Consider the following 26,543-nt stretch of genomic DNA (forward strand, 5'->3'; position numbering starts at 1 on the left):
CATCTCGACATCCGCTTTTTCCTGGGCTCGACCCCCCGAGGGAGGGAGCCCGAGGAATCGTCGGAGTCGGATGGCAGTACGTCACCCCCCGATGCTGCAAGAGACATCTCATCATCACGCATCGTGTCCGAATACGTGATTGAGGAATAAGACGGCGGACCGTTTTTTTTGGGGAACGGTCAGACGAGCGAAACGAGGTGTGAACGGTCCGTGAGCCGTGGCTGGCGGATTATCGCTCACAGTAATCCTCATCTCACCCTCGCTGCTTGCCATAGCGGACGGCAGGGCCGTAGTCCTGCCGCCACGGAACGGGGAGCAAACGAGGTGGTGGCTGAGTCCCGTGGGAACACAGCCACCTGTGACGCAACGTCTGAATCGTCACCGCCCGCAGTGCGGGCAGGACGTATCCACAACGTCTGCCCCAGCGTACTGGAAGCAGGCATTGTGTCCGTCCCCCTCCTCGATGAGTGTGTTGCACCCATGAGAACAGCGGGACAAGCCACGCTGGAGAAATTTGCTCTTTTAGAAAAGGAAATTTGCTCGAACACCTCCGGAACTGCCGAGACGCCCAAGGGAGAGTCACTGCAGGAAGGGACCGTCCGCTGTCCACGTCCTAGATTCCAGCAGAAAGAATGATCACCAAGATTGTAGAAAAGCTCATCAGATGCGTAGGCTCTGAAGAACAAAAGGTGAATGAATGAGCACGCCGGCTTCCCTCTTATACCCGGACATCCGGGGAGGAGCCTGGCATGCAAATTTCATTCGCCAATTTTCATTGGCCTTTTCTAAATACTCAGAAGATGATAGGTTCTCAAGACAAACCCCATTCTGTCGGTTCGACGCAACGTCGAGAGACCGACAGAAAGGGATCAGCGGGTTTATTTCTGCTCTGACAGATGTGAGACAGCGACGAACACTGTATATGCGTGTTAGAAATGGAACTGTGAGAAAACATTCTGCTTATGTTTTTAGCCTTCAAACCAAAATTTTAGGTCTTTAGCCGACATAGTTTAAATCCTGTCTGGCTAGCGCGCTTCTCATAATGTTTACGCATGATGTCCGTATGCGGAGAGTAGACAGTCTCTTGTGACTGTTCATCAAACGCCGCAAAAACAAAAGTTCATGTATAAATTGTTAACATCTAAATACAATAAAAATCACACTATATTGCCACCTAGTGGTCCAACTGGGTACCTACTACCTTACATGCATAACAACCTGTGTTATAGTCATTTAAAGGTTACATATATTTTGTGGCTCCAGACAAATTTAATTTGGTGGGAGAGGGTCCAAAATGGCTCTTTTGGTCTCAAAGGTTGCCGACGCCTGCTCTACGCCATAGGCAACGTGCCGGTTTTCATTTGTACTTGTGTGTCAGTGTCGAAGAAGAAGAAGCTGCTCGTTGTTTACGCTGTTTTGAGAAGCATTAGCAGTGATAGCGGAAAGTAAACAATCACTTTTGTTGCAGCTTGAGATGTTAAAAACAGATGCACAAATAATTTACTTAGATAATTAATTTGGCAAATGTGTTTGAGTAAACATGACGCCATCGCAGTTTTTGACCTTAGGGAGGGCTTTAAACAGACCAATCACAGTGCTTGTGGTCCGCGTTGAGTTGACACGTTGTTACATTTTTGAAGAGGTGCACATCAGGCTACGCACAGCCTACGGCGTAGGTCCTACCCACGACCATTAATCGCCCTTAACTGTTACATTGAACCAAACACTATCATAATTATCTTAGTTGATGATTTCATATACTTGATTTTTGACCAAAGAAACATCAAAAATCAAGATCTTACTCTGCACAGCAGAAACTTGCAGGCAGGTGTGGGTGGAGCTAAACTCTGCTGGACACCGGCCCTCCAGGACCGAGTTTGGGTGCTCGACCTGATTTTGCCAAGTGGTTGATGTCCTCAGGGCAACATATTTTGTTGACCTAAGGACAACATTTTTATAAATAAACCTAAACCCACACCGAACCCCAACCATAACTTACCCCTAAAATCTTCTATATCCTATATCAACCTTGATTAGTTAAGTGATTCAAGGATAGGCATGAAAGGGCTCTTTTAATTCATTCAAATAAATAATATTTAAGTACATAAAGTACTCTTATTAACTGACCAAAGTATTACAAATGTGAGAATTATACATTAAAGCACAGATTTTAAAGTTAGACTCTGAATTTTGATGTCAATTCCACTATTACCCACACATATATTACACAAAGTATTTAGTTTAATTACATCAAAAGTAAGTAATTAAATTACAGAAAAAAATAAGTGTAATCCCTTACTTTACTTTTGCAAGGGAAAAGTAATTAAGTTACAGTAACTAATTACTTACCCAACACTGTATTACAGACCCATACATCTCCCAATCACAAGACAATCTTTGGTACTACCAGCGATAACGAACTCCGCATGGAAAGAGAAACGTATGCATTCTGTAGCTGGAAATACTTTCATTATTTTGAGTTTATTTCTGTCAAAGGTAGGAATGCACCGATACCATTTTTTAAAGACCGAGTACGAGTACCGATACTTTTTTCCTGGTACTCGCCGATACCGATACCTATAACAGATGCCTGTATAATGTACAATAATGTTAATAAACCAGTATCTTACTGGTACATTTGTTTTTCTTTTGTTTTTAGGTCTACTTAAATGTAAGTACTATTTTTAAATTAAGTTCATTTTTTTATGATAAGTAGCACAATTTTACTAGCACATTTACTTCAGTTTTCTATAGTAAACAATATACTCTGTGGTCAAATTATAAAAATTTAAGGGGGGTGGTGTGGTAAAATGTGAGTGTATTATAACTTGTTCAAGTCAACTGGACTTTTATTTTTGACGGATCGCCGCAAATGGTGTTTGTTTATGTCTTCGTGTCCTCGTGCAGTGAAACGCTGGCTCTGAAAGGTTCACAAGCACAATGGGTTCAGGTTCAGTACACGCAACCTCACCACTCTTTCACACACATTCACGCAAAACAAGCAGAATACATATTTAAACAGTATCTGAATATTTCGTTAGCTGTTAGCGGTTCAGTGCTAATTTCTTGTTAGGAAATAATACATTTGCCAGATTCCGTGCCATTCCGTGTTGTACAGCAAATTCTGTTTTTATGCCTGGATTCTGTCTGCGTTTTCCGCATTGCGGAAATCATAGGGCTCTATGTATGTCACGTGAGGATTCGGTGTGTCATTACGAGTACGAGTACATGAGCTTGGTATCGGGCCGATATTGTGCGTTTTCGGTCATATGGAGGTTAGCAAAATCCTCTCTCCTGCGAAAAACCGCCTGAAAGGGCAGTACAGCATGGTTAAACTAACTACTGCAATGAATCAACTTCTACTGTCGAGTGCCAGGCTGCTATTAGCAACATGTTATGTTTTGTCAGACTAGTTTTTGCTGCTCTAACGCTGTTATATTTGTTAAATGACGAAGAAATCATCATAGAAATATGCAGAAGCACTAGTTAAGATATACAAGTTATAAGAAACTAAGGAGAGACTTTTTACATTATGGAGTATGCAGGTTAAGAAATACTAATTAACATATGAAAAAATTGTTTTAAGTTAAAATGTCACAGTTGAATTATTATTATTATTTTTGACAGGCTTTAGTATGGAATAAGCAGAAAGAATGTATTAAAAGAATTAAAGACGGGGTGCCCAATAGGTCGATCGCGATCGACCAGTCGATCGCACAGGCAATGCTGGTAGATCGTAATAAATTAACCAATCTAATATTCTTTTGTTAAATTTTAGTAAAATTTCATATCGTTCCCTCTTTTAATTTCTGTCTGACTTGCACTTGACCAATACATTTTGACAAAATAAATAAAAAAAAATGTTTTGTTTACTCATGACACTTACGCAGGCTGCTCGTGCCTTCCAAGAGCTTCTGAGCACAGAGCGTGAAATCGCGCAGCTCGCAGTACATGCTTGTTCGCAAAACAATCTAAAATTCAAACCAATTTTATAATGAGCGCGGTACCAACCAAAGTCAAAAACATACCATTTCCATTCGGAGTGGGAGGAAGATTTTTTTCTTCACTATGTCTTTTTCTAAATGCATTTGTCTGATCTGCCAGACAAGTATTGCTATTCCAAAGAAAGGAAATGTGGAGAGACATTTTCGGACACTTCATAAAAATTATGAGAACGATTTTCCTGCAAAAAGCGAGCTTAGAAGAGCAAAGGTAAAAGAACTGAAATCTCAATTATCTGGTCAGCAGTCACTCTTTACTCGTCTAGGCCAAAAAGCAAAAGCAGCCACGGAGGTATCATTCCGGGTGAGTCACACCATCGTCAAACATAAAAAATCATTTCAAGAAGGAGAAATGATAAAATACGCTTTTGTCGAGGCAGCAGACTCATTGTTTCGGGATTTTAAAAACAAATCTGAGATTGTGTCCGCCATCAAAGCTGTTCAGCTATCAAGATCTACAGTTACGCGTCGTTGTGAATTAATGGCCGATGACTTGACACAGCAACTGAGAAAGGACATAACTGATTGTGAATGTTTTTCATTGCAATTAGATGAGAGCACGGATATTAGTGATACTGCGCAATTGTGAGTTTTCATACGGATGGTGTTTAAAGACATGACAGCGAGAGAGGAACTGCTGACCCTTCTGCCTGTGAAAGAACACACTCGGGGCGAAGACATTTTTCGGGCATTTAAGGACTTTGTCGACAAAACACAGCTTCCGATGTCTAAATTAGTGTCAATCACCACTGACGGAGCACTTGCGATGGTCGGCCGTTCTAACGGTTTTATTGCCAAGTGCAAGGAGGATGATGTTTTTCCGGACTTCCTTAATTACCATTGCATAATACACCAACAATCTCTATGTGCGAAAATGCTGAACATGAAAGAGATCATGGATGTATGCATGATAATAGTCTGTTCAATTCGTGCACGTTCACTTCAGAGACGGCTCTTCCGCACTTTTTTGGAGGAAGCGGACTGCAACCACACAGATCTCCTGCTGCATACAGATGTCAGATGGTTAAGCAGTGGCAAATTCTTGGAAAGATTTCGAGGGCTGCTGCCTGAGATAAAGGAGTTTCTCCTGTCTACACATAATACAGAATTCAAACAACTTGAGAACGAGCAGTGGCTTTTAGATTTGGCCTTTTTGACTGACCTGACTAATATGCTGAATGAGCTAAATTTAGAGCTGCAAGGTAAAGAGAAGATGGTGGTCAACATGATCAGCTCAGTTAATGCTTTCAAAAGAAAACTACAGTTACTCACATCTAAGCTGCAGCGCCACCAATTAGGGAACTTCCAAAACATTGCATCTGAACTTCACAAGCAAGGAAAGGAGCCAGCACAACTTGACAGTGAGCGCTACATTGAGCAAATTGAAAAGGTCAGATCAGACTTTGACAAACGTTTTCAAGACTTTGCTTTACTTGAGCCAGTTGCTACATTCATGTGCTTTCCATTTGGAGATGAGCATGAGGTTGAGTCCCTGGCCACAGACATGGGGAAGCTGTTTCAGATGAACCCATCCGCATTGGAAGATGAGATTTTAGCACTGCAGACTGACATTGAGGTGAAGGCAAGGGCCAGTGGACAGTCTTCTTGCAGAAGAGAAGTATCCAAATATCAGAAAATGTGCCACCTCACTGACCGCACTGTTTGGCTCAACTTATCTATGTGAGTCAGCCTTTTCTCACATGAAGATTATTAAGTCAAAACACCGGTCCACCATGACTAATGACAATTTGGAGGCCTGTGTGAGACTAGCTACCAGCAGCTACTGCCCAAATTATGCAAAACTGTCTGATTCAATTCAGTGCAAGTCATCAGAATAAGGTACATGGCCTGGCTATTGTAATCTGTTGTGCTGTAGATGTTTTGAGTTTAGTGTTAAAATTAATGATATCAGCACTGAACATTGTTTTGCATTGTTGAATTCCATGTAGAGAATACGTTGGAAGTGTAATTAAAAAATAAATAAATGTGTTGAATGTGTTATAATTAGGGCTGTCAACGTTAACGCATTAACGCATGCGATTAATTTTTTCAAATTAACGCGTGAAAAATATTTAACGCAATTAACGCAGCATCCGTTTGTTTTGACATTCTTTGTCTAGCGTTACATTATGTAATCACGCTCTTATTCGTGTACAGGCTTTTAAACCACTTAAGCTCGATTTGAAACTGTTGCTTTGACGCGTTCAATGAAGATAGACAGCTTCTAAACTGTGGGACGCGGCAAAACGCAACGCGAGGTCCAGTCTGGTGTAAACAGTCATGGGCTGAAGGCTGCGTCGGTGAATCTCTGTCAGACCGTGTCACATCCGTGTTAAGTTCTCTTTCGTGCTTGAATGGATAAAATCATACAAGATTATGTCAGAAAGCCCGTTTTGTCTAGCATTTTCTTAAGCAAGACTTCAAAATGTAAAATAAAATCTTAAATGAATGCAAAGAGTTGTGAAAATGGGGGTGCGGTTACGGTCAGATCTGTGTACTGAGACAGCTCTTAAAGGGGCCACGTTCTTAAACGTGCTGCTGTGACTCCTGTCACTAACGTTAATCAAAGAACAAAATAAAATAAATCAATGTGATTTTGTAGCTTTAATGAGAATTCTTCTGCAATTTACTTATAATTTAGCATTAAAGACGAGTGTTTGAGAACTTCCTTCAATTTCTGTATATTTCATGATAGCTCTATAATTAATGTTAAAATAATCAATTTAATAGAGACATCAGTTACAGTACTAATATCAAAATGTTTTCTTTCATTCATAAAATGACGCTGTTAAAGAAATATGTTGTTTCTACATCAATTTGAAGATTAAATGTGAAAGTATATTTTAAAATATTATTGTTATGTGCGATTAATCGTGATTAATCACAGAAAATGTGTGATTAATCCGATTCATTTTTTTAATCGATTGACAACACTAGTTATAATGTGTTTTTTAGTTGGTAGATCTTATCAGGTTTACCATTTTAAAAGTAGATCATCACGCAAAAAAGTCTGGGCACCCCTGGAGTAGAGTATGCACTTCCCAGTAAAGTTTAGTCTTGAGAAGGCAAAAGAGGTTATTTTGTGTTTTTGAGGGGTGGGGGTAGTAATGTAACGAGTAGTGTAACTAATTACTTTTGAAATAAAGTAATCAGACCAGTGACTTGATTACTTTTAAAAGGAGTAATCAGTAATTTAATTACATTTCCAGAGTAACTTGCCCAACACTGCTCACTAAACACATTTGTGCTTACACACTGTTGATAAATGAGGCCTCTGGTTTCGTCGCATCCACGTAACCTTGTGACGTAATTTGCCTGTCGTGGTCATGTCAAAACAATGTCTTGGATTAAAAGTGTTGTGTTTGTAACCAGTTAGTAATTTTACGTTTTTATTTAATATTCTTTGGGCGGACATGCAGTACAACCAATTTAACTTGTCCTTATAGCTATAACTAAAAACATAAATGACTCTGAGTTGGAATACTTTTCTTTTACAGATTTGCTTAATATGACTTGGTGTTATAATCGCACTATTTCAGCACAGTTGAATTGCCCAATAGGACATTTCCCACGCGTTATGCATGACGGGAGGAGCAGTCAAGAATATGAATAGAGGAAAGGAGGTCAGAGGTTTCACTGGGTTCGTCAGGTAGGCATCCTCTGTGTTTGGGGGATAAATGATTATAGAAAAACACGGCATACTTACCTTTCCTTGCCATTATCAGAGAGACATCTCATGAGTAGTGTGTCCCACTTTCCTCACATCCATTATCCTGGGTGAAAGATGCCTTTTGGTGAGGTGCTGCTGATAATGCCCATCAATGCGACACATGGTCAGTTGTGCTCCTCAGCCTCATTGGGTGTTTCGGCCCTTTATCACAAGACACCCTCAGCCAAGGGAGGCCCACCGCAGGTTGATCAGACCTGTGTGTGTCGCATTGTTACATGGTCATCTGGCAGCCCATGCTGTGTCCATCTGCCTAAACCACAGCCATTGGCTTCTTCTTTCTGCACCACTGGCATGTTCTTGTTTCCCTCCACTGGACCTGTCCTCTGAGAGTGACCTATTTGTCAGCTATGGTGACCTAGGCATATAACCCGTCCAGTGAGTAGTGAACTCACCCACTGCAAGTCATATGGATAAAAGCAACATATCAACATATCAAATCGCGTTCAAAACGGTACACAAAAAAGTGTTCTCCAGACGCTTAATTAACTGTTATTTAAAACATATCATAAAACGTGATATATCGCAGATGATTTAAGAAACATACTAAATCATTACAGATGCATAAATATGATAGCACTTAAAATATAAGGTATTGTTGGTCTTTTTTATACTGGAGACAGAGTTTTACTGGATGTTCTCTTCAGGTGCCGGTCATGTCCTGGTTGCCATGGTTACTCTTAACCATCACTGTGCTGTATAATACCATAAAAATAATACAATAAAATTTAATAAAACTTTACTGTCATTTATTTTTGTAAAAGCCGTTTATTTGTTTAGAAATATTTAGAGGCTCACCTGATCAAAAAAAGCGTTGCGATTGATGTCAGAAAACATTCTGCTCAGACTAGAAGTAAAAATTAGGGATGTCCGACCACATTTTTTCCTTTCAGTATTGAACATACCACGATGGTTCGAAAGCGTTGAATAAAATCAATTTCAGGATTTTTGATCATTCAGATCCTGTCTGCTACAGGTGAAGTGATTAAAGCACACGGAGCCTTGATCTAAATAAAGCTTAGATGGACCTCGTGAGAAAAAATGCATTTGTTCTGTAATCTTATATTATTATCAATTGCACACATATCTCGGTCGAATTTATAAGTCAATTATTTTCAATGTCAAGTTAGCTCGCAGTACCTGGATGACTGTGTGATCGAGTTTAAAATGGTGAATAACAGACCTCTGAATTGACTCGTGACTGGCTAATAATAATCCAGTATTTCAGAGTGTGGTCTAATAAAACTCATTCATGTGTTCTTCAGCTTGTATACGGGCTGACAGAATTCATCTGTAGATATGCTTATATCAGTGACGTAGACGGAGTTTTATTTTTGAGGCGGCCTGTCTGTAAATGAGGGGCCATTATGTATATGTATATAGCCATTTCATTAGGTTTCGATCTATTACTAAAACGATACACCTATATTATACAGCACATTTGACCGTTTTAGCAAACATAAACATAATCATCTGCATATTCTGCGTCTCTCTCTTGTGTAACACACCTGATTTAATCACCAGCTCATAGAAGAGCGCTACATGAATGAACTGTGTTCCTATTGACAGGAAATCGGCTGAAGTTTACTTCTGAAGTTAACCTTAATCTTCACACACGGTCAAAGCTTACTACCGTACGGAAGTTTGAAGGGTTATTTAACCGCAACCATGACGTTTGCATAGGAGTCACGCTTTGTGCACTTCATTGCCCTTTATGTCCACTTCGCAGGGCTCTTGAACAAACCTCTGAAGCGGTAAGAGACGCATACAAAATAAGAGCGAGGGGTGTGTGTGAGGACCAGAATTAAGAACCGCAGTAGCTTGGTGGCGACCAGTCAAACCATTGGCTCACCTTTTACATGACAAGGCGGAGTGTTCGATGGTGAGAAAAGTCTTTTGACAATACAAGAAGTCATATTCAGTGTAATCGTTATCTTTAGTAGTATACTCATTTTCTTCTTGCTCAGCTTTTTGTAATTGATAAATCGCAGCTTATAAATTAAACTCTTGGCGCAAAAGATGCTACGCACAACATGTGACATAATCAAACCAATAATTTTAAAAACAGCGGTGAGCACTGATTGGTCGATTAACCAGAGTAACAAATCAACAATTCCTTATTTTTTTATTTTAAGCAATCACAAATCTGAGGGGGCCGTACATGTAAATGAGGGGGTCTTGGTCCTTTCACTCTCATTAATGGATTTAAGCGTCTAAAGTTAAACTTTTTTTTTCTGTGGCATGTTGAGCGTTTTAATGTTTAAACTAAAGAGTAACTAAGACATTTCATGAACAAATAAGTTATTGGCTTGGCTTGGGGAAAAAAGGAGTCGGCCGTGCGCATGACGCAGTTTACTTTCACTTTTGAATTAGCTTGAATTAATGATGGGTTCAATATATTTCTTAAAAAAAACACAAAAAAGGGCAATGACATGTACTTAAATTAAACACAGACCTTACCAAAATGAATAATCACTCCACACACCATGCAACAAATAAGAGACGAGTGTAAAAAACCTTAACCTTAGATAGGTTGCCGTTAACAAAACGAATAATCAGACACGCATCACGCGATAGAGATAAATAAGAAATGAAAATATAAAAAAACCTTTACATTAAATAACTTGCCTATATTAACAAAACGAGTAGCCGAAACACTGTGCAAAAATAAATAAATAAAAGGAAAAAAAAAACGAAAAATGCTCATGTTAAACAAATGGCAAAGCACAAAAAGAAAATGGAAACCTTTACTGGCTCTTGATGACAGTGCTTACATATTCTGAATGGTCTTTGCCAGAAAAGCCTCCGCCATTGTCTTGTCAGTCAGCTCACTTACTCTCCTGACACGATGAATCAAATCTAACTCCTGCTGCTGATCTTGTTCAGCTTACACTGAATATAGCAGACACGTTCAGATGTGCGATTGTAGTCTGGTCCGTGTATCACCGGGGACACCGACTGTCTCAACAAGCCTATAGTGGGCTGAGGAATAGTCCTATAATGAAGCGTGAAGTTGAACACCTGATGCCTGAAGTAGAGGGCTGCTGTCCCATAGTTTGCAAAGTGCCAGGTCAAAGAGACTGAGCTCTCCACACAACAAAAACAGGCATTTCTCTATTCTGGGATGTTTTCAAATCTCTTGATTTAATTTCAAGTGGGCGATTCCCAATTGTGTGTCCTGTAGAGAATAATACCGGTGAAATGCCAGCAGGATTAGACAAGGAGCTCATTTTATTATTCCCAGTGTCAGACACATGAGGTGTTGTGTTTCAGATGTATGAGAACTTTGTGGAGGAGGTGGATGCAGTGGATAATGGGATTTCTCAGTGCGACGGTGAAGCGCGGTACTCCATCACCACCACCCTCAGTGCTCGCGTTGGCCATCTCAACCCTCACTGGAACAGCAAAAACCAGGACACAGAGGTTAGTGTGAGAGCTTCACAGACATATAGGATCACATAACGGGCTGCTTGACAAATGCACTGTAAGTGTGTCCTATGGTTCAGAAAAAAGACATCTCTATGTTATTTTATATTATAAACATGAATCAAATCAAATACTATAATAGATTATCAGTTTGTTTTCAACATTTTTGTTTGTCAACTACCCATTGATCTAGTGTGTTGGACTGACACATTATTTTACACTTGCATTCATATCTTTAGTCCGATGACTGTAATGTCATTAACACTTGGTAGAGTCAGAGGACAACTGACCACCAAGAAGATTTAGATTTTCTTTAGCCTGTTCACTGACATCCATTATACACTACTGGTGAAAGGGTTTACAACACATTTTAGAATGGTAGTAAGCTTATCAAAACTGTGGAGTAACACAAAGGGAACTACATGAATGATGTTTTAACTAGGGGTGACCCCTATCGTCGAAGATTCCACGATTCGATAGGAGGAGCCTGATTCTCACAGTCTCACAGTCATTCTCTTCGCAGATGTGTTATGAAACGAGGATCAGGCCATTTTGGTTATATGGGGGTGCGCAATGTCTGTTCTCACATTGACAGGCTAAACCTACCGATTTTGTCCCAGTAAGTGAACAGCCTATTAAATGCAGTAAATAAAATGTGAAAAGAAAGCTTTTAATAAATATTTTTAACGTGCGTGGTGTATTAATTCATTTGACCACCCCTGTGACAAATAAAAGTTTCACTTTCCATGATCCGTGACCAACACAGCAGCATCTTGGTGGCAGGGATGTAAATATTATTTAACAATGTCGGGGACACGAAAATCTGAAGTGTGGATGCACTTTGAAATGTTTAAAGATGATTAAAAAAAAAAAAGATGTTGTTCAAACAGCTTATGACCTACCACTCAACAACTACAAACATGGCCTTCCACTTAAAACGGGTAAGTTTCAAAATAAGATTCCCGGGGCTAATATAATGGCTAATATACAAATAGCATACAATATTGGGACTTATAAGTTACAGACGTGCTCAAATTTGTTGGTACCCTTACAGCTCATTGAAATAATGCTTCATTCCTCCTGAAGAGTGATGAAATTAAAAGCTATTGTATCATGTATACTTGCATGCCTTTGGTATGTCATAGAATAAAGCAAAGAAGCTGTGGAAAGAGATGAATTATTGCTTATTCTAAAATAGTCTGGACACATTTGTTGGTACCCCTTTGAAAAGATAATACATCATTTGATTATAGTGATATTTCAAACTAATTAGTTTCTTTAATTAGTATCACACATTTATCCAATCTTGTAATCAGTCGTTCAGCCTATTTAAACAGAGAAAAGTAGTCACTGTGCTGTTTGGTATCATTGTGTGCACCACACTGAACATGGAAAAGAGAAAGCAAAGGATAGAGTTGTCTGAGGAGCTCAGAAAGAAAATAATAGACAAGCATGGTAACGGTAAAGGCTACAAGACCATGTCCAAGCAGCTCGATGTTCCTGTGACAACAGTTGCAAATATTATTAAGAAGTTTAAGGTCCATGAAATTGTAGCCAACCTCCCTGGGCGCGGCCGCAAGAGGAAAATACACCCCAGACTGAGCAGAAGTATAGTGCGAATGGTAGAAAAAGAACCAAGGAAAACTGCCAAACAGATACAAGCTGAACTACAAGGTGAAGGTACGCCAGTTTCTGATTGCACCATCCATCGCTTTTTGAGCAAGAAGACCCAGAAGGACTCCACTTTTGAAAGAAAAACATTAAAAAGCCAGACTATAGTATTTGCTAAAATTCATATTGACAAGCCACAATCCTTCTGGGAGAATGTCCTTTGGACAGATGAGTCAAAACTGGAGCTTTTTGGCAAGTCACATCAGCTCTGTTCACTGATGAAAAAATCTAACTTTCAAAGAAGTGAACACCATACCTACAGTGAAACATGGAGGAGGCTCTGTTATGTTTTGGGGCTGCTTTGCTGCATCTGGCACAGGGTGCCTTGAATCTGTGCAGGGCACAATGAAATCTCAAGACTATCAAGGCATTCTGGAGTGAAACGTACTGCCCAGTGTCAGAAAGCTCTGTCTCAGTCACAGGTCATGGGTCCTCCAACTGGATAATGACCCAAAACACACAGATAAAATCACCCAAGAATGGATAAGAACAAATCATGTGACTATTCTGAAGTGGCCTTCTATGAGTCCTGATCTGAATCCTATGGAACATCTATGGAAAGAGCTGAAACTTGCAGTTTAGAGAAGGCACCCATCAAACCGGAGACAGCTGGAGCAGTTTGCTCAGGAATACTTAAAGAAAGAAACAAATACCTAAACATCTTGGATGACATGGGGGTGTGTAAATGATTATGAAATTGTATTTTGAAAATGAACTACTCCTTTAAAATTCAGGTATCGGATCAGCCCACCCCTACTTTAGATCCACCCGCAGTATCAGATTGATGACAGCTCATCTTGTTGTACAGGCGCGCAGCACCGAGACGAACTCAAAAAAAGCTAGATTTGGGACTGACAGTGTCTGAGAAGAGGAAAAGAGAAATTTGAGGTTTTTTTTTTTCAAAATTGCAGAGTTTGTTGCTCTTGGCATGAGGCAAGTGAACATTGAGGAAGGTGAAGGTTTTAAAGAATTAATGCACACACTTGAGCCAGGAAACACCATTCCCAAAAGAGAGACTGTTATGCACGGGGTGGATGTGAAATAACGGGAGTCTGTTGCGCGGGGCATACACTACAATTATGCATAAACAGTGTATTAAAGAAAGATCCCATTTGTCACAGTGTTGCTGCTTCAAGGCGCCTGGTTTCGCACTTCAAAAAATCACAAAGGCCACCACTGCACTTGCAGAAAAACTAAGAGAACAGAATGTAGTCAAGCATAAACTTGTGCAAGATGTTGCACTCGATGGAATTCTGTCTACATGATGTTCGATTGCCTGTTAGACCAAAGAGGGCCAGTTTCAGCTGTGCTGACGGATTCCAGTGTGAGCAAACGGTCCGGCCGTGATCTAGAGCTCACAACATCCCAGTGGAGAACGGCAGAAGACACTGTCAGTGTTCTCAAGCCAATGATCACACTGACGGAGCTTTTGTCACAAGACATGAACGCATCTCTGTCTGCCACTGTTCCGATGCTTATGAACATTAAGAAATGACACTTAGTGATGCATGAAGACTACAGCGCTGTTACTAAAACCCTCAAGACTACACTGACCGAGGGGTTTGACAGACGATGGGAGCTCAAAGATCATCTCCTGGGGAGCTGTATTTATATTAAGGCTGCTGTTCTTGACCCATGTTTCAAGAAGCTTTCTTTTTTTACTGACGAGCAAAGGAATGAGGCGTATACTGCACTGGAAAATCTGAGAAAAAAAAGAGTCTAGCTGCCAGGCCTGTACAGGAGGAAGATGAGGACAGTGACTTGCTCGAGGAGCGTGATCGTTTGGACCCTTCAAAACAAAAAGAGAAGGACCAAGTCGTGTCCATGCTGTTGTCCACAATGTCCAGTGATGAAGAGGAGCAACAGCCAGAGGACAGCGAGATGAAGGCTTGTATAAAGGATACCACGAAAAGCAATACAGGGCCGCTGGAATGCTGGCAAAAGAACGATGAGAGATACCCAAAGCTGTCGAGAGCCCCAAGAAGGATCCACAGCATCCCATCTACCTCCACACCATCAGAACAAATTTTCTCCAAGGCTGGAGTTATAAGCAGTAAAACCAGGAGTGCACTTCTGCTGGCCAACGTTAACAAGCTGGTTTTCCTTGCACACAGTTTGAAAAGGCTCACACGGACACAGACATAGTGAAAGATTGATTTATTTCGATCATGTGGGGACAAGTGATTTCGAAACATTTCAGGCTGTTCAAATTAAATTTTTGGATGCTGTGAACATGTTTATCCAAAAGACACTCCAGTTTAACCTTTATTGTTGTCTTTGCAGTTATATAGACAAAGTTGACAATTTTGGATATACTTTAGTTAATCATTTTCATTGAAATCATTTCTTTATTTTTATTTAATTTATTAATCACTCTGGGTTTATTTAATTTAACTTTATTTTGAGGAATATGTTTCCTTGCATTTTATATTCACCTTGTGACTTAACTTATGTCGTTCTTCATTTATTTTTATTTATTAGAAAGTTATATTCTGCTCTAATTTAATTATGTAAATTCATTTTTGATTGTTTTCGGTGTGTCAGTGTTGCGCTGTCCTTGTATGGTCGCTGCATCGAGCTTGCTCGCACAGGCCGATTTTGCCAAATGAATTTGTTTTGCCAACATGTGAAATGCAAATCCTTTCTGCAGTTATTTATTTGATATTTTTTAGGTTTGTTGATCCAAAATTGTATTCTAGCCTATATCTTTGTGTGGTGTTGTTTTGTACATCGTGGCTTTAAAATGTTCTGAGGAATCGTTTAATGAATGTTCATCCGCATTGCATTTATCCCTACTGCATTTCATTGCCTTTCATTTAGGTTTAAAGAAATGGTATTTTCAGTTTTGTCTATCACTTGACAGGCAGTTTTGCCACACACAAATGATTCGACTATTATTCGACTATAGGCAAGACGTGACCATTCTGATTCGACTATGTAAATCCTCAGTCGGGGACACCACTAGTTTTAACTATGAAAATAAAACAAAAATGTTATCAGGCAGCTTCTTGACATGATTTGTAAACCATATTGAAGGTGTTTCCATGTATTTTGTGTGCCTACTGTCTGATCTTTGTTTTTATTAAAAAATATTGTGAGGTCATGCAGAATATGGCATTAATATGTGCTTTATATGCATTAATATCCAACCAATATGCATAAGCAGGTAATTATGAGGATGAGTTGGATTTTTTTTGTCTACTAAATGAAAGTCAGACATTTAAGCACACACCTTCAGATCAAAAGTTTTTGAAGCTAATGAGAAACATTTCACTCAAGTGTTTGAACACTTTGAAGGGTATCTTGCCTGAATTACAACTGGAGCCTTATAGACACCTTACTTCAAATCATTCAATGTAAAGTGTGTGTCAACTCTGATTTAGTTACTGACACGTGTAGTAATATTCTTGAGGGTTTAACATGCGCATGCATAGATCAGAATAAAAGCGTGTTGTAATAAACATGTACAACACTAGCTCACATATTAGAGAGGAATGAGAGCGCAGCACTATGTCAACCATCACATCTTTGTTCATGTAGTGAAGTGTTTTCTCACAGGAGGGTTTCCATAAAGCCATAGCTCTCGTGGGAGCTGAATTCCAGGACCGTTTGAGTTACTTCATGAATGCCTGGGTTCCAGCGAGAGACATCGTGCAGCAAGCGGTTCAGAGCAGATATCAGGTAAAAATCTGTGCTCGGATCCCAAACCTCGCCAAGGCCAACATCAGCTGTACAAGTCTTCAAACACGATCATGACTGATATCAATGTAAGACATCCACAACATAGAGACAACTGGAGAAAGTATCTGTTGTTTGTTCTGGTGTGCAGGTGGACCCGAGCGGTGTGATCGTGTTGCTGGCTCAGGGTGGATGTCCGTGGAAAGAGCATCTCTTCGCTCTGGAGAAAGAGATGAAGCTGGATGTGCCCATCAAGTTTCTTCTGTACCCGGATCAGAACGGCCACTGGAGAGTCCAGTGTGTTCCTGCTGGACCCAACACCTTTCAGAACAGGTGCGTCTTGTGTCTAAATGCACAGAGATTTGAACAGGTCTCGTGTTGTGTCATTGTTGATGGTATCGTGTGTGTAGATTGAGTCTGTTGGAGGAATGGCAAGGGGTCCGGGATGACGCACTGTCCGAGCTCAGTGGGATTCCCAACTGCATCTTTGTTCATGCAAGTGGTTTTATTGGAGGGAACAAGACACAGAACGGTGCTCTGGAGATGGCGAAAAGAACGCTTCAGATGGCACCCAAACCTTTACAGACCGACACAAACCTGTGATCCACATGATAACTGCATAGAAAACTACATTCTGTTTGTAAACACTGTAGAAAATACATCAACTCTTGCAGCAAGTTTGTTTTCATGATATTTATTCATTAAATATCTAGTTATTAAAAGAGTAAAAGAGATGAAATCTGTGTCTTTACTTGGCGATTCACAACAGTAATGATTATAATTTGAGTGCACTGGTCAGATTGTATGGGTAATGTGGTTCATTCATCTTTGCATGTTTAGGTTTTACCTGTAAACAGAAGAAAGTGGAACCGGCTGCTGTATGGCATGTATGCAAGATTCTCATGATGAAGCGCTTGTAGCTTGTCCTTACAGCAGTTGATCCACCATAAATCCAATGCACCTGTTGCATCATTTTCAAGTAGTCCTGAATACTTTGATTAGCTTGATCAGGGTTGTATCTAAACTCTACAGGACACTAGGCCTCCAGGAGCCCAGTTGACTAACCCTGGTTTACAGTTTAGAATGGTCATCATTTGAATTTCATGGTCATCATCTCTCTCCACTGGCTACCGGCTGAAGCCCGTATCGGATACATGGTCAACATTGCATTTATGTCATCCTCATTCAAGATTATTTGCTGGAATGGAGACAGAGGCACCACTGTACAGTTTTCTAACAGAAGTCGTTCTGCTGACACAAAAATATTGTGGTGCAGATAAAGCATATCAGCTGTGTCATCACATGACAAAGTCCCAACCATTCGATCTCCTAAGATGGGAAAATTCAGGCAAATTCAGCACCATATTTACATGTCCATGGCATACGAAGCTGCTGACTCTGCTGAAGTTGCCTAATTATCTGGACCTGGATTGTCCTATTGTTTTTATTAAACTTCCCAAGTATTCCATTAAAACGCTCAAATGAAAGCACCAAGATGAATAAACTGGTCCATAGTCTAACATGAACTCTTTCAAATGAAGATGTAAAGGCATATTGGGGGTGCAGTACAATGGGCCAAAAAGTTCAACAAATTTTGAAATAAAATGCTTGCAGGTGTCCATCTGCTACATCCAGTCTACTGACTGAAATGACTCTGGAGCAGAGGATGATACAAGCCTGCACAAAGTCAAACCACATGTCACAGTGTCTGCTGTCAATAAGCCCCTTCAGGCAAAACGGAGTAAATGGTTCTCCAGTTTTTCCACTGATCCGCAGTAAAGCCTGAAAAGCATGATGCAATTCTTAAGGGAATTCTCCTAACATCATGAGGTACTTTGATGGTTTCCACCCTAGATTGAAGTTCACCAAGGCTATTTGCTGTTAAAATTCCTAATTCTGTCTATAGTCGGAATACATGTCTCGCTGTACCAAGGAGTAGGTTGTGCATTGGATCTATGATGACAAATCGGATGGCATTATAGTAACTCAAACGGAAAAGTTCTGACCATCTAGCTCCATATTCGTGCTCAATTCTTTTTTTGTTCCGTCTTTTTCTTTGCCCGCTTTGATAACCCAGCATAGTGTATGTGGTCCTTTGATGTGTGTGATTCCCATGAAAACCGGTCAAATCCAGAGTAGTCCATTTTTGCACCAAATTATTTTTATTATTTTTCAAACACTTGTTACATCCTGCAAGAGTAAGTTAAATGCAAATTGTAACACACATATTGATACTTGGGCATTCAAATGTTTATATTCCACCTTTTTACACTAAAAAGCATATGTTTAAATGTTTAACTTACCTTTGTGTGCTCCATGGCCATTGAAACCTCCACATTTTCGAGTTGCTGGGATATCTGATGCCAGACACAACAGAGCTGATATGTAAACCTGATATCCTATAAAAGAACTGTCTTCCAAAATAACATCACTCCAGAGTTCTTGAAGCTCATCAACCAGTAAGTCTAAGAATGCATTTATGGTTAGTGAAGGTTGAATCAAGTGAATCATATTATCTTCCTTGAAACGGTCTTCATGAGGTAAATTCAAAATGACCAAGTAGATGGCTCCAATTGAATATGGTACATTTTAAAAGGTTGAAACCAGTCTACATTGAGCATCATTGCCAGATTATTTGGGGCAGCTAAGAATGGCTCTCCATCCACATACTGGTAATCCTTCCATACTTGACCATCATATACATCTCCTAACACCCTCAGGTATTTTCCGCAGTCGCCATTTTCCGCAGTCGCCATTTTGAACAAGAAATTCCAGAGACTGTCTAACACTGTTGTAACAGTAAGGCCGTACAGGATATAAAAACTCTTTCCCGCTGGAAGATTTTACATTTCTTAGCAAGGCAGAACGTCTTGGTTATGGATGTAACCTCAGTTCCCTGATGGAGGGAACGAGACATTGTGTCGAGACGACAGATGGGGTTCGTCCTTGAGAACCAATCGCTTCCGACTACTTTAGAAAAGGCCAATGAAATTGGTGAATGAAATTTGCATGCCGGACTCCGCCCCCGGATATCCAGGTATAAAAGGTGGCATGAAGGACACAACGTCTCGTTCGCTCCATCAGGGAACTGAGGTTACATCCGTAACCAAGACGTTCCCTTTCTGTCGGTCTCTCGACGTTGTGTCGAGCCTACAGATGGGGTTCCTATGGAAAACACCGTGTCGTGTCACAATGTCTATCGAACCGATGGTGACTGGCCTGGGCGTGTCAGCCGTGAGCGCTACCGCGAAATTGTAACATACCAGTGGGTAGGTAGGGGGTCCCAGAGCTTTTCCTGAAAGGTGGGAAGGCTCCTGCCTTCGGCCCTCACAGGCGGTGGCCTTGTTTCTCTAACAGCAAGAAGCTGCCCGGTACCATAAGGCCACTGGGTAAGCACTACTTCCTCAAATGGAAATGAGAAATGTGCGGACTGAAGGAGATAACCGCAAGGTGGAGGTCCACCTTATGGAAGGTCATGGGTTGCCGAGGTGGGAACCAATCATGAGGATACATCAGACGGAACCGCCCAATGGGGGGGTTGCAACGTCTGGTAGCACTAGGTCCGGTTAGAGCTATGTTGTGGATAACTCAGTTGGTACCCGGCCTAATGGGCATGGCTGCTCTGCCCAGCCTGCCCGCAGGAGGTGCTTGCTTAGTGATGGATGGAGTGCCTGTTCTTCACCCAGTGGGGAAAGAAGGGAGGCTAAATTAGTACGCTGACCCACCTAGAAAAAAAGGGGGGGAGGTAATGTCGTAGGCGTATGCCCTACCGGCTGCCAGTCCTACATGTTACCATGTAGGACGCGGGTTGATACCGGTTCTACGCGGAGGTTGTAGAACCTCGCGAAGGTGTTGGGTGTAGCCCAACGCGCAGCTCTGCAGATGTCTGCCAGAGAGGCGCCCTGCGCCAGTGCCCACGAGGAGGCTATATCCTGGGTGGAGTGAGCTCTCACTGCTAGTGGGCACGGGCGGTCTTGGGATTGGCACGCCGTGGTGACTGCGTCCACAATCCAGTGTGCCAACCTCTGTTTGGAGACAGCCTTCCCCTTTTGCTGGCCTCCAAAACAGACAAAGAGCTGATCAGAGCTCCTGAAGCTCTGCGTGCGGTCTAAGTAGAGGCGCAGTGCGCGTACTGGACACAACACGGACAGGGTTGGGTCTTCCTCCCCGGTGGGGAGCGCCTGTAAGTTCACCACCTGGTCCCGAAAGGGAGTGGTGGGAGCTTTGGGCACGTAGCCATGCCGAGGTCTCAGCATAACGTGAGAATCACTGGGCCCGAATTCTAGGCAATCAGGGGACACAGAGAATGCTTGTAGTTCCCCTACCCTCTTGATGGAGGCGAGCGCCATCAGGAGAACAGTCTTCATCGTGAGATGAGAAAGAGCGGCATCTCCTAGGGGCTCGAAGGGGGGCCTGTTGAGGCCCTCCAGGACCACATCAAGGTCCCAGGAGGGTTTGGAGCGCGGACGAGGCAGATTCCGACTTCTCGCACCCCTTAGGAACCTGATGACCAGGTCGTGCTGTCCTAGAGACTTGCCAGCAGCTGAGTCGTGATGAGCGGCAATGGCGGCTACATACACCTTCAGTGTGGATGGGGAGAGGTTAGTCTCGAGTCTCTCTTGTAGAAAGGACAGCACGTTCCCATCGAGCAACTCCGTGGGTCTTCTCTTCGAGAAGAGCACCAGGACGAGAAGAGGCGCCACTTATAGGCGTATAGCCGCCTAGTGGTTGATGCCCTTGCCTGAGTTATGGTCTCAACCACCGCTGGGGGTAGGCCACTCAGGATCTCCTCGTCCCGTCCAGGGGCCAGACATGGAGGTTCCAGAGGTCTGGCCTTAGATGCCATGATGTGATCTTCCCCTAGGAAAGCAGGTCCTTCGTCAGGGGAATCGGCCAGGGGGGAGCAGTCGTCAAGAGCATTAGCTCCGAAAACGAAGTCTGGTTGGGCCAGTATGGCGCAACTAGTAACACTTGATGCTCCTCTTCCCTGACCTTGCTCAGGATCTGTGCAATGAGGCTCACTGGGGGGAAGGCATACTTCCACTTGTCCCGCTGCCAGCTGTGCTCTAGGGCATCCGTGTCGAGGGGAACCTCGGAGAGGGAGTACCAAAGCGGGCAATGGGTGGGTGTCTAGGGAGGTGAACAGGTCTACCTGAGCCTGCCCGAACTGCACCCAAATGAGCTGGACTGCACGGGGGTGGAGTCGCCACTCTCTGCAAGCCGTTGACTGATGAGAGAGCATGTCGGCTGTCTGGTTCAGGTCGCCTTGGATATATGTGGCTTGCAGGGAGCGGATCACCTGTTGACTCCACAGGAGGAGGCGTCGGGCGAGTCGTGTTAACTGCTGTGAGCGAACGCCACCCTGGCAGTTGATATACGCTATGGCAGTAGTGCTGTCCGACCGGACCAGGACGTGCTTGTCCTGCACGAGAGGTTGTAGCCTCTTCAATTGCAAGTAGCGCGGTCCACAACTCTAGGCAATTGATATGCCAGCACAGGCGGGCCCCATCGCCCCGACACTGCGTGCCCGTTGCACACTGCACCCAGCCCTGCAGGGAGGCGTCCGTCGTCACCACAACATGCCTCGTAACCTGCCCAAGGGGGACCCCTCTTCATAGGAATGTCATGGAAGACCAAGGGGTTAGTGTGCGTCGGCAGAGAGGTGTAACTACCATCTGCCTGCTGCCGGTGTGCCACGCTCTCCAAGGAACTCGACTCTGTAGCCAGTGTTGGAGCGGTCTCATGTGCATCAACCCGAGGGGTATCACCCCCGCCAAGGATGCCATGTGTCCCAGGAGCCTCTGAAATTGTTTCAGGGGGACCGCTGACTGCTTGAAATGTTCCAGGCAGTTCAACACTGACTGGGCGCGTTCTGTAGTCAGTCGCGCTGTCATGGAGACAGAGTTGAGTTCCATACCAAGAAATAGGATGCTCTGCACAGGGGAGAGCTTGCTCTTTTCTCAGTTGACCTGTAGTCCCAGTCGATCTAGGTGCTGGAGCAGTAGGTCCCTGTGTGTACACAACAGATCTCGCGAGTGTGCCAAGATAAGCCAGTCGTCGAGATAGCAAGATGTGCCCACGAAGGCTGCCTCAGCATGCTGGAGACCCAAACACTTGAGGCAGGCATTGTGTCCGTCCCCCTCCTCGATGAGGGTATCGCATCCACGAGAACAGCAGGACATGCCACGCTGGAGAAATTTGCTCTTTTAGTCTCAAACACCTCTGGAACCGCCGAGACGCCCAGAGGAAATCGCCGCAGGAAGGGACAGTCCGCTGCACCACGTCGTAGAAAACCGGCAGTCTTTAGTTGCGCTATGTAGCGAAGTCTGTAGTTCATGAGCGAAGGCTCTGAAGAACAAAAGGTGAATGAATGCAGCACGCCGTCTCCCTTTTATACCCGGATATCCGGGAGCAGAGTCCAGCATGCAAATTTCATTCGCCAATTTCATTGGCCTTTTCTAAAGTAGTCGGAAGCGATAGATTCTCAAGGACGAACCCCATCTGTCGGCTCGACACAACGTTGAGAGACCGACAGAAAGGGAACCACATTTCTTCTTTTCTGCAGATCTTTTGGAATGGAATGTGACTACAAGACTTAGTACAACACCTTTCTACCATCCGTTTGACCTCAGGTTTCAGATAAGGTGTATATTGCCATACATTTTGGACAAACCACATATTGTACAAAATTATCACGAACAATACCTGTCCATTTCCTGAGAGAGGACAAAGTCTTTGGAATATTGCTCGCAATCACTGCCTGCGCAGCAGACATCCCCCTTCCCAAGCCCACGTTCTGCCGCAGCAGACGTCCCCCTTCCCAAGCCCACGTTCTGCCACTGCAGATACTTCCCCAAGTTCACGCTCTGCCGCAGCAGACACAAGTCAGCATCACCGCAGTGATCCCACCCCACGTCCTTCACTTCTACACTCCACTGCTCAGTAAGCACCAATTCAACAGGACCTATGCCCCAGCAGGAACCCGCATCTCCATCAACACAGCCTCATCTGCTCCAGCAGAAGCTTGTGACCTCGGTTGCCACAGCAACCATGCTCCAGCAGGAGCTCGCGTCTCCATCACCACAGCCTTAGCCGCCCCGCAGGGTCCAGCTCTTTTCTCGCGTCTCCATCACCACAGCCTTAGCCGCCCCGCAGGGGCCAGCTCTTTTCTCGCCTGCAGCAGACACCACCTCTAAGGCCACTGCAGCCTCTACCTCCTTCGCTTCCCCTGGAGCCTTAATCTTTACTCCGCACTGCCACAGTAGTGCCGCTCCCCAGGAGCCCTATCTATACTCCGCACTACCACAGTAGTGCCTGCTCAACTAGAAGCCTCATCTTCCTTCATCGCCACAAGCTGGGCCAGAACCTTGCCAACTCGAGCAAGCCTCTTTTAGGGATACATTGCTCAGGCTGCTGTCCCGCATCAGTTGCATTTTTTGGGGGGTATGCTCCAGGTTCGGGCATACACCGGGCATGGGGCCCTCTCCCAGGTCAAAGGGGCAGGTGCTCCGAGTTCGGTGAGAATCACCTGGCTATCGATTAGCAATCACAGCAATCATCCTATCAGCCCTATAAGTAGTCAAGCCGTCTTGCCTCCATTCTCCCGAATGTTTCGCAACATCCCTCCTCCACCCCGACTACACACCACGAGCCCATTTCACCTCAGCACCGTAGGGTATCCTCCAGGTTCGGGCACACACCGGTCCCGGGGACCTCTCCCAAGTAAAGGGGCAGGTGCTCCGAGTTCAGGGAGAATCACCGAGCTTGGAGCCCTCGCCACGGGACAGCATGCCAAATACGCATACTATCCGTCCCACCTTATTATCTGCTAGGCGAACTCTTGAATCACATACGAGGTCATGAGTCAAGACACTGGAACCAAAACATATAAACAGAGATGATTTTCTTTCCTGGAATTTATTTACTTTTCATTTTTACATTGCGCCTCACTTTCAGCACCCCCGAGACTCCTCAGCTGGGATGTGGGTTGGGTGATCGAAACACCTCAACGAGTCCTGCAATGGATAACATGGTGCTGCTTACAGCTATCACTGGCTTATCTGGTCAGTTGAGCGAGTTTGCTGCTAATGTCTCCCGGGAGTTTAAGTCGATCAACGAGAGACTACAGTCTCTGGAAGATCAACTTATTCAATGCGAATCAAGCGGCTGCTCGACTGAGGATTTGAAAAGGAAGAGACGGCTGCACAATCCTAAAATTGAGGTAGCCTAAATTCTTCAAATGAAATAACCTATGCTTTAATTTGGCAGAAGTGTAAGTTTTGTAACAAAGTATTTTTACTTATATTATATAGGAGGCGGTCCGTCGGATTCATGTTTCGCACCTCTGTACCCTCCACACACACCCCCACACCCAATCTTGCTTATTACCTATGAAGCCCTACATGGTTTAGCTCCTCAGTACTTGAATGAACTCCTCTTGTATTACATTCCTTCACGTGCATTACGCTCTCAGGCGTCCTGTCAGTTGGCAATACCTAGAATTTCAAAATCAAGTGCAGGTGGTAGATCCTTTTCCTATCTAGCGCCTAAACTTTGGAATAGTCTTCCCTGCACTGTCTGTGAGGCAGACACACTCTGTCAGTTTAAATCTAGACTAAAGACGCATCTCTTTAATTTTGCATACACTACACTTCCATAATATAAATCATCTGAGGGTTTAGGCTGCATTAGTTATATCAATTTATTTTATTTAGCCTTGTTGCGCAAGCACTGTCGAGCTTGTGCAGAGGCAGCAGCTTTTGCCAGAGGGGAGCTGGAATCCCCTGGTTGGGCCTGGGTTCTCCTGAGGTTGTTTTTCTCCATTAAAGTTTTGGGTTCGTCGCCACTGTTTGCATACTGTTCTTTGCACTATTTGCCTGACCGGGGGGGGGGCTGCTTTGGAATTAGAATTTTAAAGTTTTACTTAATTAATATTGCATATAGGAATTTATACTCTGTTTAATATTTGATCTGTGTTTCTCTCTCCTTTATCTTAAATGTGTGCTTTCACTGTGTGTCTGTGTGTGTGTGTGTGTGTGTGTGTGTGTGTGTGTGTGTGTGTGTGTGTGTGTGGGTGGGCATCCGTGTGTCTGCGCTTGTCTGTCTGTCTGTCTGTGTGTGTGCATCCGTGTGTCTGCGCTTGTCTGTGTGTGTGTGTGTGTGTGTGTGTGTGTGCATCCGTGTGTCTGCGCTGGTGTGCGTGTGTGTGCATGCGCATCCGTGTGTCTGCACTTGTCTGTGTGTGTGCGCACTTGTCTGTGTGTGTGTGTGTGTGTGTGTGTGTGCGTGCGTGCGTGTGGGCAGCCGTGTGTCTGCTCTTGTCTCTGTGTGTGTGTGCATGGGCATCCGTGTGTCTGTGTGTGTGTGTGCGTGGGCATTGACTGTTGTCAATAACTGTTCTATAAATAACTTAGTTCCTTTACAGTTATTAAAGTAAACATCCGTAAAATAATAGCACCTAAACCTAGGACCTACTGAAGGGTAATCTTTAATCTGAGTGAGCAGAACATGAGCTAAGTAAGGCCGTTAAAACTAGGGTCCAGGTAAAAAATACCATTATTCCTTTAATGAAATTGAATTGTTGTGAGCTCCTGTCTGAGTCCTGTTATTTACACTATTGTCTTCATTGACAGGTTCTGCTGTCCCACTTTCAACCTGCCCTTCTGTCACAGTGAGAGCAGCAGAGGTAACACCCTTCACTCTGGCGCAGAAGGCTTCATCATCATTACCATCATTATCATTACTCCGAACGAGTGTTCTCAACAGGTAACTAATCTGTACTTATCCTGCTGGATCCGTCTGCTGCCTTTGACACTGTTAACCACCACATACTCCTGTCGACCCTCAAGGCTATGGGTGTCTCTGGAGTGGTGATACAATGGTTCAGATCTTACCTCACAGGTAGGTCATTTAGAGTATCCTGGAGAGGTGAGGTCTCTGAGTCCCAACATCTCGACACAGGCGTGCCTCGGGGCTCACTGCTTGGTCCGTTGCTATTTTCTATATACAGTACATGACATCCCTAGGCTCTGTCATTCGGA

At 43.3% G+C, this 26,543-nt stretch overlaps 1 protein-coding gene across 3 annotated transcripts in view; it reads left to right on the forward strand.

The window, feature by feature from the left end:
• myg1 (myg1 exonuclease) overlaps positions 1–26,543 on the forward strand; it is a 65,734-nt gene that overhangs the window by 37,411 nt on the left and 1,780 nt on the right. The window contains exons 4-8 of one of the 3 annotated variants that reach the window (XM_057361578.1): positions 11,002–11,151; positions 16,384–16,506; positions 16,655–16,836; positions 26,136–26,268; positions 26,352–26,403. In XM_057361578.1, coding sequence (XP_057217561.1) covers positions 11,002–11,151; positions 16,384–16,506; positions 16,655–16,836; positions 26,136–26,268; positions 26,352–26,403 — 640 coding nt within the window. The other 2 variants (XM_057361580.1, XM_057361579.1) reach the window with 2 other exon arrangements.

Source organism: Triplophysa rosa, linkage group LG20 (assembly GCF_024868665.1).
Source record: "Triplophysa rosa linkage group LG20, Trosa_1v2, whole genome shotgun sequence".
In the NCBI taxonomy this organism is placed as follows: Eukaryota; Metazoa; Chordata; class Actinopteri; order Cypriniformes; family Nemacheilidae; genus Triplophysa; species Triplophysa rosa.